Below are 15,004 nucleotides of genomic sequence, written 5' to 3' on the forward strand. Positions count from 1 at the left end.
CAACAATTTATGACTAAAACTATGCCAAATTTTTAATATCGATATCTCGCTAATTTTTTAGAGTAAACTTTAGATTCCAAATCTGGGATTTAAATTTAAATCCGACAATAAATAACTGAGGTATGGCCGATCAAAGTTTCGGAAAGTTGATTTTCATTTTTCCTCATTTTTCCTAATTTTTAAAGTTAAATATCTCAGAACTATTAAAGATATTGAGATGCGGTTTGCTCCATCGTTTTTCTCGGCTTATTTTACGTTAGAAAAAGTTCTCAAAAGCCCAAAATTCGATAGTCGATGAAAATTTTTCAATTTTTTTATTTCTTGCCATAACTCGTAAACCATTTATTCGATCGTTCTCAAATTTAGCCAGTTGATAGATTTTGAGTTCCTCTTTCGATTGATCTAGAACACAAAGGTATTAAACGTCGTTTTCACATTGAACACAGTGATTGAAAATCACCTCAAAATGATCTCTTCAAAACAGTTTTTGGCCAATGCCTCGTTTATTTATTAAGCAAACTCAACAAATGTTGGCTCATTTTACGCAGAATGTCACGCTAAATCCAAAGCCGTGAGAATTTTTAACAAATTACTAACTCAGTTATGGCCGTTTAATTTTCAACATATAACTCAGTTATGGCCGTTTGAATTTTTAGGTACTTGCTAAAGGGTCAAAGCTTTATATTTCGGATCTACGACAGATGAAGTGATACGGTTTTTGTCATAATAATTCTCGCGATTTTTTAGTTAATTTAATTTAATATTTTGTTTGAATTTCTATTCCTATTTGAATTTACCGCGCGTTTGTGCGCTTGCGTGTGTCATCTACTCCTCGTCCACCGACATTTCCCGAGTAATTAAAGCTGCTCCATTGCAGTTGTGAAATAATGCGTTTAAAATTCCACAAAATTCCAATAAAATAAGGGCTGATATGTCGTAAAACTAGTGAAATAACCGACCTTCGACAGTTTCGCCTAAAACTAATTACGCCGTACTAAGATGTTGGATGTAAATTCCAGTTCTGTGAGATTTCAGCAAGATGAGGTTAGTAATTTTTTCTGGCTATAATCTCGCAATTATGCGTGTGCTGACACTATTTTATCGTGAATTGTGCGTGATCTCGTGTTGTAACACATCGCTGTGGCTTTAATCTTGTTTTTATCGAGTTTGTTTTAGTTGGCGCCTTGACATAAAACCTAACCCCCACTTGTCAGTAGTCATTCAAACTAAAAGCTTTTTCTAAAAATAAGTAATAATTTAAGCCACTTATGATTTTAGCCGATGCACGAGATTCCGACGTTGCAATGCAGCGAATGGACTTATACAATGAGGAGAAACATGCAGGAGATTATCCCAGGGCTGTTTTTGGGACCATACTCTTCAGCTCAGAAACACTGTTTAAAAACGTTACGGGATCATGGAATTTCGCACATAATTTGCGTTAGGCAAGACATTGAAGCGCAGTATATCAAGCCACAAATCAATGATCTTTCCATTACTTATTTAACCCTCAACATCGCAGATACAGTAACTGAGAACATCATCAGGTTCTTTCCCAGCGTGAAGCACTTCATTGATGAAGCTTTTCAGAGAAACGGGAAGGTTTTAGTGCATGGGAACAACGGGATTTCCAGAAGTGCCACTTTAGTTTTAGCATACATCATGGAGAAATATGGACTGAGTAGCAAGTAACTTTACTATTTATTTTAGTTTCTTTGGTTATTTCTTTGCGTTGTAGAGAAGCTATCGAGTGCGTGAAACGACGCCGCTGTTGTATCCATCCAAACGAAGGTTTTTTAGCACAGTTGATTGAATATGAGCCAATATACAAAGCCAGACAGACCTTGGAAAAAGGTGAAACTTCAACAGAAAACCGACGCCAGAAACGTAAGTCGGAACAATTGTGTGAAAGTGTGGACTATGATCTCATACAGCCACCACCGAGTCCAATCTCTGATAATAACAACCACATCATTGACTGCCAACCAACAGATTTTTCAAACCATTTATATAAGCTTTGGATGATGAAGAGTTAAGTAGGAAAATTTTGCTAATTTTTGGTGCAAAAGAATCTCTATTTAGTTTCTGGATATTTTATTAAGTCCATTATTATTTTCTTTCAGTTTTGAAAGTACTATTTCACATTTTTAAATGTGTTTTGTTATGTATCTTCCATGTTGTTTTTACTTAAGTATGATTTTGATTAATGTTTTATTTTTGTTTTATGTATGTCAAGTTACAATTCTTATGTGCCATGCAGCTTGTTTCTTCAAATTTGCGGTAGTTTCCATACTAGTCATGAATTTTAATTTCATATGTTCTTCCATTTGTTGCATAATTAAAAAAACAGTCGGAATGTGAAAGCGGATCCTATTAACCGAACATAAACATAAATATACATGTATTTAGAGACAGTTAATTTTCTCATAAAGCTGATATTCATTATGTATTAAGTAATTTTCCAGCTATGTACATAAGATAGTGCCTACTTCTACAGAACTTGTAAATGGTATATTACGATAAATGAACCTATTTTTATACTTTTGTAAAATATTTGTTTCGTTCCTACGACATACAATAAATATGTTATGTGTTTAATCACGTCTTTTTATATCACTAATATTTTTATAGGTATTCTCCTGATTCCATTTTATTTTTTAGGATTAATTTCACCCAAAATTTTTAGGTTTTATATTTTCGAAAATTGGTGGATGCGCCGGGTGAGATTTTATTACCTTGGCCAGTGTTAAATGTTTGTCAAACAAAAACTTTATTATAAAATCATAATTACTCTTAACACTCTTGCTCTATTTTCTAGCGAATAGTTGCAGGTATAACGACGCAAATAAAAGGTGCCCCAGAGTCGTCCAGTAGTCGCCACACCACATCAACGGAAACCTGAAAACCGTGTTCAATTTTATGGAGTAGCCCCTGAAGATATGAAATTCTTGGAAGTGGAGGAAGATTGTAATTTAAATTTATTGCAGACAACAAAGAAAGGATGAACATAAAATAAACTGATAAAAAATTGTTGGAGCAACATTATTGTAGTAAGTCTTTAAATTTTTTCGTACTTATTTTTAACACTTAAGAATATCAGGTTTCTAAACTTACAGATTTTGTATGTGAAATTTTTGATTTGACTGATGATTCGGATATAAACTGTTATAAACGCTCTTTGAAAAGTAGCAATTTTAAGCGAATTTTTTATCTCAATTAAAATTCCAGAAAGTTTCACTAACTTGAAACAACTCAAGTGTTGAATTTGCTACTAAAGATAAGCGACTTGAAGGCCATAAATTTGAATACTCAATGGTAATGTGAACTGCCAAAACTAAAACTTTTATAACCACCGTCTTACTTTTGGAAATATGGAAAGGATATTGAAACTAGCTGAATACGTGTTCTTCTTATCTGCCGTAACAGGACAACTTATCTCAGACTTACAACCATCCGGCTGTGGTAAAGGAAAAGTGACACAGTTTTCTGTCCCCGAAAGTTTACCACACGCCGTTGCGTCTACAGTTTTTGTATCAACATCTAAAAACATCCAAATGAATGAAACGAACTTCTTCCCATTGTCTTACTTTTGAAAGTGATTGAAATGGTAATTTGCTCTCTTTTGCGTAAAATGCATTTGTCGTCTTGTTGATTACAATCCGTGATGGACATTTTAACGAAAGTTCCTGGTTTGGAACCTTAAAAATGCGTTGATTAAAACGATTTTTGGACGTGGATGTTCGCGCACTTACCACAGTCTTGAAATACGCATAAACATCCCGGGAGTATTAGAAAAACTAGGAAATTCAACTGCATTGTTTACTTGTACGAATTTCACAAAAAAACTGGTGTTTTTTTAACTTCAACGCTTGTTTTAACTGACGTAAGTAATAATATACATTTCTTATCTAAATGAAAACAAGAAAAATGGACTAAAATGTTTTTATAGTCTGTCCTTCGTTGATAAAATGTTGTGGTTCGTTCAGTTAATAAAGAATCAAACTTTACTTTATTTTTAAAAATACATTATTGTTCATATCATTAACTCATGGCTTAAGTATTGATCGCTTTATCTGATTTGCGATGGAATAAGAATGCAGATCACGTCTTTTCCGTCTTTGTCTTGCAGTTGCCACTTAACATCAACAGTGACCTACAAAAAAGAATAAAATATTATTGTGCAATAAATTATGCTGATGATAGTCCCAATTGAAGGATAATGCAAAATTAAATCCGCTTAACACCGCATATTTTAACGTTTCATTGACCTGGCAAGATCTTCATTATCATTACCTTGGGGTAACTTGAAAGGACTGGCAATGTAGTTTGGTAATTATACGTTTGACCAGCGCTGATGGGACATGTTATCCCACAGTCCTTACAGCCATTTGAGTTCGGTAGATTGAAGGGAAAAGGCACTCCAAGGACCACTCCGTGAACAATGGCGGTAAGAGTATCAGACTCCGCATCTAAAAACCACAAAAGTGTGCATTTTATTCAATGAATTCAAAGAAATGCGAAACCGTGACACTTCCGCTATCTACGGTCGCATCACCTTCAACCTCCTGAGGTCGAAACTGAATCAGTATAAAAATTCATTCGGTGTAGTTTCAAAGTTAGACAATGCAAAATTATGATCCACTGATTGAATTAATAATTCATGGGATTGAATTTCTGGGCACCGGACGTGATCTTACTAAATACTCACTTGTGGTGAACGAAATTTGAATTGTAGCGTTTGAATTCCGGTGTAAAATACATTTCTTATCGTTAGAACAACCAGAGACTTGGACTGATACCACAGAGCCGGCCTCTGAACCTGAAAGATAAAATAATGTAAACATTTCGGGGAGATATTTTGAGTGCCTACATCAACACGAACAATGATCTTCCAATATTGAACTATTAGAGGAGGAAAATATTCGAACAATTTGTTAATAGAATGAGTGACTCAATTAGAGCACCTGGAGACGTTTCTAGGAATGTTTTTGCATCAAATTACATATTTCTCAGAAAAATTCAAGAAAGAATGAGAAGTAACCTTCGTGCTGCGTTTTATCTGCGAAATTTCAGAGTGTAAACAGCCTTGATTGCAAGTACAGTGTCATTACATTATATAACGAAAATACCAAGTTTTCAGTTAATACTACCAATTTGTTCGGGTACTGTAGCAGAACATGGAATTTTTACATATTAGCATCTAATTTTGGACCCTCGATAACGCCGGACTCGACTCTTATCATTATCAATAACCCAAAATACAAATGTACCGAAATGTACTTAACTTGTCCTTAAATGAACCCGTCTCTAATTTTTTTCTTTCGAAAAATATCCAAAATACTTACCACAATCTTCATAAGCGTACGCACAAGCAGCTAACAAGAGCAAAGTAGCAGCGACTTTACACAGCATTGTTGTATAATTATCTTTAATTGATCTATTCACTACAAAATGAGTCTGAACACTGGCGATTCCGACTGAGCGACGCTGAGGATATACGTTTATCTAATTTAAATAGTGTTTGACCACAGAAATACAGCATCTGCGTATACTTCGTGGATTAACAAAAATTGGTCGACCGGAATAAACAATCATTACAGTTTATTAAATTACGGTCGCTTATGGCTGGGAAACAAGCGATAGGAGTTTTCCTCAATTATTTTTTATGCATGTATAGGTGGTGGAGTCTTTGTATTGTAATAAGAAAAAATAGAATTTTTTTCTAGTGAACGTCAGAGAACTGTATTGCGTCAAAAGTGTGATAACAAGAAAATTATGCGGATATCAAAAGGTCAGTTCTGATTAAGACTGTGCCATTTTTTGCTTTCGCTAATAAACAGCAAATAACCTTACACTGTGTAATAATTTATATAAAGTGCAGCTTATTCCTATCAGTCTACTCTCCGCATGTGTAAATTTTCGAAAAAATTTGGGTGTAAATCTGGCTTTCAATTTCTAAGGGGAAAATTGATTGTAACGATTTTTTAAGGTTAACACGTTGTCCAAGTTTAGTGTATTAATCAATAACTAATCAAAAATTTGTTGCAAAAGAATGATTTTAATAAAAATTTAACAAGTTTTGGCAATATTGTGAAAGATGATTAGCTTCTACGCATGCCACAGTTGCGTCAAGGTCAAACGCTTTTGCTGCCAATTGTTACCGATGAAAATCACTAAGGGCTGCTGTCCACTTTTTAACGAGTGGACCGATAGTAATGAGCTCTGGTATACAAGATTTTTTTTTTCTACGACCCCATATGAAAGTGGCATTTTCCACACGGTTAAATGACTCCGAAAGTTGATGTTTTTGTACATCCATTTCCGAAAGTAAAAGTCACTAGTGTGATATGAATATATCCGCACAGATCTGTCAAAATTGAGTTATTTTAATACAAATGTAACTCTTGAATTTTTGTCTCAAATATTTTAACGATTTACTGTAAAACAACATGCATAATGATAAAAATGAATTGGTTAGGTCGTTTCTCACAAGACAATTTTGACAGGTCTGTGCGGATATATTCATATCACACTAGTGACTTTTACTTTCGTAAATGGATATACGAAAACATCAACCATCTGACTATGTAGAATAAGTCACTTTTACATGAGGTCGTAGAAAAATGACATTTAGAATAGATAAGAAACTAACTATTGTCGAAACTTATGGTTTCTTCCTGATAATGGAAGGTCGTAGGAAAAATAGTGTACATAATTCGTCGGAAAGTGTCTTTCTTGCATTCGTGTAATATCTGCACTCGGCTGGCGCCTCGTGCATCTACTTTCAAACTCGTGCGAATTTGGTCACTTTCCATACTTGTTGTGTAAATATCTATATTTCTGTGCTGTAGTAAATTATATGCAGATATTTACAATACACTGCAATTACCTGAATTAATACAAATCTAATTCATGAAGGATATCGAAAACGTGATATATTAATAAAGGTATAATTTTTAGATTACGGACGTAAAATACAAACTTACTTCATAATTGACACCATGCACCTAGATTTTATTAACTTTTGTTGCTTTTTTTTCAATTTTGATAATTTTTTTAAAAATATTTTTTTGTAAAAGTTGAACATATAACACATTTCTGAATCAAGAAAAATAATATCTTCCAAATTATGAAAAAAAAATATGGGTGCCAATTTAAAATAAGAAAGTTGAGTATCGCCCAAAAGATACTAAGACATTTAGAAAAATTTTAAAATCATCAGTTTATAGTAAATTAAAAACCATTTAATTTGTTTTACATTCTCATATCGAAATTTTGAGTTTTCAGAAATTATAAAAAAACAAATAAATAAAGTCAATTATTTGTAACATTTTTAGTTTTACAAAAATAATCAAAATTTGTCTATCGTGCAAAAAATGTAAGCATCACGAACGTTAAGGACTATACCGATCTCAGACAATAATTGGAGTCGTCACTGCGCTTCTCCTCCAAACAATTGTCAATATACTGTCACGTTGGCCGAAAAATCAAAAGTCTCGCTTGTAACAATAACAATTTTATTGTGCACTATGAACACTCTCGTACTTCACAATTATTCACTTTACAGGACTTCCAAATACTAGACTATCTACAATCCTATCACTACGCCCCTATATACAGATATTCCCCTACCACTAGCCTAATGCTGGAGCGCTGCGAGAATATTCGGGAGTTCCTATGAATAAGAATTATTCCACGAACCGCTCGCTCTAGAGCAGAGCGGAACGTTCCAGCACTGGCGCTCGAAGCTTCCAGAATCTTCTCGTAACACTGCCCCCCTCTTAGTTCTGATCGTCCCGATCAGACCAAACACCTGATTCTCCGTGATATTTACAAAGTCTATTTAGATGAACCACTTTCATCTTTGAACGGGCGCTGCGTTGGATCCGATACACCACGTCGTTGATCCTCTTGATCACCTTATACGGTCCCTCCCATGTAGGTGTCAACTTCGGAGATAGGCCCTTCTTTCGTCGAGGGTTGAATAACCACACCAAGTCTCCCTCGTTGAATCCTTCATGATTAGCCGTCACATTATATCTGGACCGCATTCTGTCACTAGCCATTTTGATCCTCTGCCTCACAAGGTGGTGTGTATCCAGTAGGGTCTCTCTCAGGTTGTCGACGAATTCCGGTACTTCCTTTCGTTCCGCCCCAGGCGAACCAAGCAGAAGATCACAAGGGAGACGCAGCTCTCTTCCAAACACAATCTTCGCTGGTGTTTCTCCCGTGGTTTCATGAATGGCAGCTCTGTAGGCCATCATAAACAAGGGCAGTCGACGATCCCAATCCCTCTGGTGCTCTTCCACTACCTTGGACAGATGTTCCTCCATTGTCTGATTGAATCTCTCGACCATGCCGTCGGATTGCGGGTGCAAGGGTGTGGTTCGAGTCTTCCTAATTCCCAGCAGCTTAAACATCTCTTGAAAAACGCCAGACTCAAAATTCCTTCCTTGATCGGAATGCATTTCGAGTGGAACTCCAAACCTGCTGAAGAAATTATCCACCAGGACTCGAGCTACTGTTGTGGCTTCTTGGTTGGGAAGGGCATACGCTTCCGGCCATTTACTGAAATAATCCTGTACAACCAAGATGTACTTGTTGCCGTCATCAGTTTTTGGAAATGGCCCGGCCACATCTAGAGCGATCCTCTCGAACGGGGCTCCCACGTTGTATTGTTTCATGCCTCCTTTAGTTCGCGTTCGAGGTCCCTTGCTCGCCCTACAAACTGAACATCTCTTGTACCATCGTTCGACGTCCTCCCGGCAGCCAACCCAGTAATACCGCTGCCTAACCTTACTTAAGGTTTTGTTCACTCCGAAGTGAGCGCCTGATGTTCCGTCATGGACCTCTTTGAGTACTTGGGGGACTCTATTCTTGGGCACTAGTAACTGGGAGGTTACTTTCTTCCCGTCTGCGCTTTCCCAAGCCCTCTTCAGTACCCCATTTTCTACTCGCAGTGAGTCCCACTGCGCCCACATCGCCTTCAACCCTGGACTCTTTTCCGAGACATCTTCCCAATGCGGCCTTCCATTATCCGCTTCCTTCCACGCCAGCAGTGGCCCAATTTCCTGGTCTGCTTGTTGATCCTTCCGAAGATTCTCCGTAGTCCAGTCATCATCACAACCGATAACCATCCTGTTTACCGGCAATGGCCCTTCAATCTTCGCGCACTGCTTGCAATCCTTGCAAGGTCTTCTAGAGAGAGCGTCAGCGTTATTGTGTTGCCTTCCTGGTCGATGTTTGATTTTGAAGTGGTATTGCTGCAGCCGCTCAATCCACCTAGCCACTTGTCCTTCGGCGTCTTTCATCTGTAGTAACCACGTAAGGGCAGCATGATCAGTCCTTATCAAGAACTCGTGGCCAAACAAGTATTTGTGGAAATGTTCTACAGATTTTACAACGGCCAGCAATTCCTTCCTTGTAGCGCAGTAATTCCTTTCTTGCTTGCTCAACACTTTGCTGTAATACTCGATCACTCTCTCTTCTCCATCCTGCACCTGCGATAACACTGCTCCAATGCCAATGTTGCTGGCATCTGTGTCCAAGACGAACTTTCCATGAGTCCTGGGGTAGCTCAAAATCGGGCTAGTGCACAAAGCTAACTTCAGTCGCTTGAAACTACTTTCGCAGTCTGATGTCCAGTTGAATGATGCCTTTGCTTCCGTTAGTTTGTGCAGAGGTGCAACAATGTTAACGAAACCTTCTACAAACCGCCGATAATACGTGCAAAGTCCAATGAAACTTCTCACATCGTGCTTGTCCTTGGGTCTGGGCCATTCCTTAATCGCCTGAATCTTATCTTCGCAGGTCTTGATTCCTTCAGATGACACCGTATGCCCCAGAAACTCCACTTTCTTCCGAAATAGATGGCACTTTTTCGGATTAAGTTTCAAATTGGCACCCCTAAACCGGTCTACCACTTCTTGAAGGTTCTTCAGGTGTTCATCGAAGTTTTTACCCATGACCATAACGTCGTCCAAATAAACCAGACAAGTTTTCCACGTCAATCCACGCAACACACATTCCATTAGTCTTTCGAATGTAGCGGGTGCGTTGCAAAGCCCGAAAGGCATAACCGTAAAGTGGTACAGGCCACTTCCCGTGGAAAACGCTGTCTTCTCCTTGTCTTCGGGATGAAGTCCCACTTGCCAATATCCACTCTTCAGGTCTAAGGTTGAGAACCACGTCGACCCTGACAGAGTTGTGAGAGTGTCGTCAATCCGGGGTAATGGAAAACTGTCTTTCTTGGTAACATCGTTGAGTTTTCACAATTTACATTATTCAAAAATACAACAAAACTAATTATGATGTTACAACAAATGAAATAAAGGTCAACCTATTTTGAATTAAAATTAATTGTAAAATTAGAACAATTTTAAAAAATTATTGGCGCAACAGACTTATTATGCTGTGCTTTCAAGGCCATTGCCACAGAACTTGAGGAACAGCTTCATCCATCCAGCTTGATGCTGTTGAACTGGTTGAGGGTAAGGTGTTTTTTTCGACATCGTGCATTTCTACAAATTGAAGTATTGTTTTGATTCGGACGTTGCAGTCTTATGTACCAGAAATTCATCAACGTATTCCTCTGCTACTGTGGATTTCCACCCTCCATATCTCTTAAGTGCCATCAAGTCGTCCCCCTGCATCTACCAAAATAGTTGCGGAGCTAATTCACAGACAATGGCTAGTGTACATTTCTGGATTTGGTAATTTTAAATATTGTGCGACTTTTGTTGGAACCTGCCCTAGTTTATTTATCCCTACCTCTTGTTTTGTTACCATTCTTTTTTGGTAATTAAAACAGCATTGAATAATACGAGTATCTTCTAATTTCTTCCGCAACAATAAATATTTTTAAACATCGCCTAACGACCTAGCAAAAAAGACCATATAAGATCAACTCGAATATAATAATCACGTTGTGACGATTCGTTTTTACTCGACAAAGCGTTGCCACAACAGTTTTTTCGCTCTGACGTTTAGTCAGAATGAATCCGCACACATTAGACTTTATTTTAATAGTAGCTGCATCATTTTTCGTGCTAACTGATATTATTTTGGCGTTATGTCTCCGTTGTGTTTTGCCGGGATATGTAATTGACGTGAATTCGTATTATGCCGGTGGTTACGAGTTACCTTTTCCTGCAGCAGCTGCTAAATGTCATTGTCTACATAAAGTCTTTCCAAATGGAACCAATTTTAATATAATTTTCGATAAAGACCCAAAGCCTAAGCCAATACAAGAGCTGCCGGAGCCAATACAAAAACCGCCGGAGTCAACAGAAAGGCAGCCGGAGACAGAGATCCTACCTGCCTACATAGAAGAGAGATTTGCTCGCAATCCTTGGTTACTGTCTATTCACGTGAAGAATGACTCCGAATGGAATTTTCAGTGTATTGGTCTGATTTTGAGTAAAAAAACATTAATTGCAAGTATGTTTTGTGCATTAACAATTTTGAGAAACCTTACCTTTATGTTTATAGGCAGAACATGTAATATTTCTGATTATTCATTGGACAAATTATTAATTCGTTCTCAAAGTCCTTATTACAACAAATTAGGACAACTACACAACATTTCCTCGCTAGATCTTCCTCGCAAGACGACTCACTTGTTCATTGACGTGGAGCCCCCATTTCAAAATAAATTAGTTCCAAACCCTGGTTTCACATTTGAGTGGGAGCGTCTGGTTCATTGGACCTACGCTACTGAGCTAATTTGGGAAAAGTCAACTGAAGACGAACCATTTACAGAACGCATATGGACAACACTAAACCCACCATCAAATCTGACGAAAAAAGTTTGTCGTTTTTACAGCAGGTCTCTACGTATTAAAATGTTGTTGACCAATTGTAACCACGTACTACGTTTGCGGATGGAAGACTATGATGTTTGTAGTCATTATAAGGCTTATGCTTTGAAGAACACCTCTTTTGTTCTACCTGAATGTAAAGAGCCACCAGAAAAGCAGCCGGAGACAGAGATTTTACCTCCCGAGATACAAGCGAGATTTGATCGCAATCCTTGGATAGTGTCTGTCCACGCGAAGAATAACTCTAAATGGATTTTTCAGTGTCCTGCTTTGATTTCATCTGACGCAGTAGTAATTACAAGTGTGTCTTGTACATGTAACGAAACTGATAGCTACACACCCAGGTCATGTAACACGTTATATTATTCAAAAAATGATTTACGCGTTCGTTCTAACAGTCCTTATTACAACAAATTAGGAGAAATACACGACGTTACCCACATTAGCCGGTATCCTGACATTGATGGAATCGTGGTCCTTAACGTCAGGCCTTCATTTCAATCTAAACTAATACCAATTCCTCAACCCAAAGTGAACCCGTGGGTGACTGGGTGGGAGTATGCTACTGAGATCCATTGGCATAATTCAACTGAAGATCAACCATTTACAGAACGCATATGGACAACAATAAACCTACCGTCAAATATGACGAAAGGAGTTTGCCCTACTTACAAGAAGACTTATCATTTAGCAATCGTGTTGACCAATTGTATGACGACACTAGCTTTCAAGATGTCTGAAAACAAATTTTGTTACAATGAAGATGCTTATCGTTTAGAGGAGCCCGCTTTTATCATGCCTGAATGTTAAAAATAATGTTAAATTGCACTTACATTGATTTATTTTTGAAATAGTTGGACAATGTAATAAACAATACAATAATAGTTTACTTATGTATATATTATTTGGAGTAGAAATTAAGCTATTTTTTTATTGAATCCCGACAATTGCGACAGAGGCAATGCAATCTGGATGAAAAACAAAAAGCGTTTCTACTCCGAATAGTATATACGATTTTTTCTAAGCATTTTCAACTTGAATTACTGCTGCAAGTTTTGTGGTCTCTATTTAATAAATTCTTTTTGAAGGAGCTTTTACCACTTATATCAATATTTATGATTAAGTACATTAATTAACATGACACTGAGTGCTTTCATCTAGAACGTCCTGCAGTTAACGAGGACCAACATCGGTCTCTAACAAAACGTTGGCTTGCAACTTTTTGCTCCCTACTGAGTAATATTTTTTTGCTGGTCTTCGCTTTTGCTCAATCCAGATTTGTTTAAATTTCTTTTCACTGTTCGAGACGACATTACGACATTCCTAACAGTTGCGATGATTTTTGAGGGCATTAGTTCTTGTGAGTCTCCGATTTCTGTAATTCTTCTTCAATCAGTAATATCAAATTTTCCATTGTCTTACGTTTTTTCAGATAATGTCACAATATAAAACTGATATGAATTGACAAATCTTTACAAAAAGGAACCATAATACCATCCGTTGTACAACGGACATCATAAGGGACTTCAACTTTATGTAACGGATCCTTTATCATTTAGAGAATAGAAATTTCCTTATGTAAAGGACAATCCTTTTATTAAAGTACCTTTATAGGTTACAGAATTTGGGCCTTAGTCTCTAAAATGAATTGGTTTATTATTTCAATAATTTTTGTGTTAATTAATAAGAAATAGAATAATAGTCATCATCAAGTGTCATCAGTAATCAGGGGTGCAATTGCATCTTAATGTTTTATTACGGTCCAGCCGCAGAAAGGGGCTGAGTAATTATAAAAACGTCACTCAAATCTTGAATGTCTGGTCTGGGCTAGAGCAAGCAAGTGTAATCGCAGCTTCAGGAACTTGCGGAAGTTCTCGCGCGAGCTATTTTCTCTCCTGTGTATACAAGCATTTTAGATCTTGCGCGAGTTCTCGCAACTGTTCCAAATTAGAGGTCTGTGAGAAATTGAAAAAGCCAAAACTCACCATATTCTCGCGTGAGAAACTTGCAGTATTTATTGCAAACAGTGTAAACACATAAACAAGAACTCGCGCGAGAACTCACACGCGTTTCACTTAAGGCTCTGTCCTACCCCGGCCGAAGTGCATAGGAAATAGCGCAAAACGCCATTACTTTTTACGGCCACAAATTAAGAGTTGAAGTTTTGATTTTTTTGGTACGTGTAGACAATATCGAAATGTACACGGGAAACTGTGATTTTTAAAAATTCATAATAGATTTATTAAAAAAAATAAAAACTGAAAAAACGCCATGTCGTTTTACGGGCACAGTTTTAGGAATTTTTGCTTACTCCTTGATTTTTTTCAATTATGAATAGTTTTTTTAGAAAAAAATAAAATGTAATGTAAAAATGGTCCTCAATTTTCTAAAAGTCGGCAACCAACACTTCAAAATACAATTGATTTACAACCCCTCGCAGCAGGGGTCTCTAATCCTAAATGACGGTTCGACGACTACGACTCGACCGAGTCAGGATTGACCATTGGAACCCCAACCTACTCACTACCAAGAGCTGAAGATCATGAATCCCATAACATTTTAATCTCATTCTTATCAAGATTATTATTACTAAATTTTCTTGCCAGGCATAAAGCTGGCCCAATTACCAACGAACGAAAATTCTAATTATCATGACGAATATAACTCGGGGGCTCGAAATTGTGGGAAATTTTTCCTCCAGTACTCGTAGTTTGTTTCTCCAGACAATTGGCTTCGCTCACTCGTGCAATTGATCGTCGAAAAAACTACTCGTCTGTCGGAAAAATTTCCGGCAATTTCCAGCCCACTCGTTATATTACTTATGAGAATTCAACTCACCATAGATTCGACCAATAAGAGACATTTATTTTTTCAAATAAACCAATCACAGCAAACTTTGCCAACAATGCCAACACAAGAGCTACCGGACCCAACACAAAAGCTACCGGAGTCAACACAAAAGCCACCAGATCCAACACAAAAGCTACCGGACCCAACACCAAAGCTGCCGGACCCAACACAAAAGCTACCGGAGTCAACACAAAAGCCACCAGATTCAACACAAAAGCTACCGGACCCAACACAAGAGCTACCGGACCCAACACAAAAGCTACCGGAGTCAACACAAAAGCCACCAGATCGAACACAAAAGCTACCGGACCCAACACCAAAGCTGCCGGACTCAA

General features: G+C 37.5%; 3 protein-coding genes across 3 annotated transcripts; 1 reads left to right on the forward strand and 2 right to left on the reverse strand.

Annotated features, from left to right (window-relative positions):
• The first annotated feature begins 808 nt into the window (after positions 1–808).
• Positions 809–2,598, forward strand: LOC148170158 (serine/threonine/tyrosine-interacting protein-like). Its single transcript, XM_088043384.1, has 3 exons — positions 809–1,044; positions 1,279–1,688; positions 1,739–2,598. The coding sequence occupies exons 1-3, from the start codon at positions 1,000–1,002 to the stop codon at positions 2,034–2,036; spliced, it is 753 nt and encodes a 250-aa protein (XP_087899510.1). The 5' UTR covers positions 809–999; the 3' UTR covers positions 2,037–2,598.
• A 148-nt stretch (positions 2,599–2,746) lies between these two features.
• Positions 2,747–3,906, reverse strand: LOC148170159 (NPC intracellular cholesterol transporter 2 homolog a-like). The gene is made up of 4 exons (XM_088043386.1): positions 3,753–3,906; positions 3,588–3,698; positions 3,362–3,540; positions 2,747–2,898 (listed from the first exon to the last, which is right to left on the reverse strand). Exons 1-4 carry the CDS (start codon positions 3,814–3,816, stop codon positions 2,815–2,817), a joined length of 438 nt encoding a protein of 145 aa, XP_087899512.1. The 5' UTR covers positions 3,817–3,906; the 3' UTR covers positions 2,747–2,814.
• Positions 3,907–3,981: 75 nt separating this feature from the next.
• On the reverse strand, positions 3,982–5,508 carry LOC148170160 (ecdysteroid-regulated 16 kDa protein-like). The gene is made up of 4 exons (XM_088043385.1): positions 5,346–5,508; positions 4,709–4,819; positions 4,294–4,469; positions 3,982–4,153 (listed from the first exon to the last, which is right to left on the reverse strand). Exons 1-4 carry the CDS (start codon positions 5,410–5,412, stop codon positions 4,070–4,072), a joined length of 438 nt encoding a protein of 145 aa, XP_087899511.1. The 5' UTR covers positions 5,413–5,508; the 3' UTR covers positions 3,982–4,069.
• Positions 5,509–15,004: the final 9,496 nt, after the last annotated feature.

The sequence above is a fragment of the Gnatocerus cornutus genome, chromosome 8 (assembly GCF_029298725.1).
Source record: "Gnatocerus cornutus isolate USDA-ARS CGAHR chromosome 8, icGnaCorn1.1, whole genome shotgun sequence".
NCBI classification, from domain to species: Eukaryota; Metazoa; Arthropoda; class Insecta; order Coleoptera; family Tenebrionidae; genus Gnatocerus; species Gnatocerus cornutus.

What these genes read in the sequence shown, in the direction of transcription:
- LOC148170158 (XM_088043384.1), top strand. Translation starts at nt 1,000, where the DNA reads ATGTTGGATGTAAATTCCAGTTCTGTGAGATTTCAGCAAGATGAG. An exon ending in TGAGATTTCAGCAAGATGAG is followed by an intron (nt 1,045 to 1,278) that starts GTTAGTAATTTT and finishes TTATGATTTTAG; the next exon opens with CCGATGCACGAGATTCCGAC. An exon ending in AAATATGGACTGAGTAGCAA is followed by an intron (nt 1,689 to 1,738) that starts GTAACTTTACTA and finishes TTTGCGTTGTAG; the next exon opens with AGAAGCTATCGAGTGCGTGA.
- LOC148170159 (XM_088043386.1), bottom strand. Translation starts at nt 3,816, where the DNA reads ATGCAGTTGAATTTCCTAGTTTTTCTAATACTCCCGGGATGTTTATGC. An exon ending in CATTTCAATCACTTTCAAAA is followed by an intron (nt 3,541 to 3,587) that starts GTAAGACAATGG and finishes GGATGTTTTTAG; the next exon opens with ATGTTGATACAAAAACTGTA. An exon ending in TCCTTTCCATATTTCCAAAA is followed by an intron (nt 2,899 to 3,361) that starts GTAAGACGGTGG and finishes CACGGTTTTCAG; the next exon opens with GTTTCCGTTGATGTGGTGTG.
- LOC148170160 (XM_088043385.1), bottom strand. Translation starts at nt 5,412, where the DNA reads ATGCTGTGTAAAGTCGCTGCTACTTTGCTCTTGTTAGCTGCTTGTGCG. An exon ending in GTACGCTTATGAAGATTGTG is followed by an intron (nt 4,820 to 5,345) that starts GTAAGTATTTTG and finishes TTTATCTTTCAG; the next exon opens with GTTCAGAGGCCGGCTCTGTG. An exon ending in TCCTTTCAAGTTACCCCAAG is followed by an intron (nt 4,154 to 4,293) that starts GTAATGATAATG and finishes TCTTTTTTGTAG; the next exon opens with GTCACTGTTGATGTTAAGTG.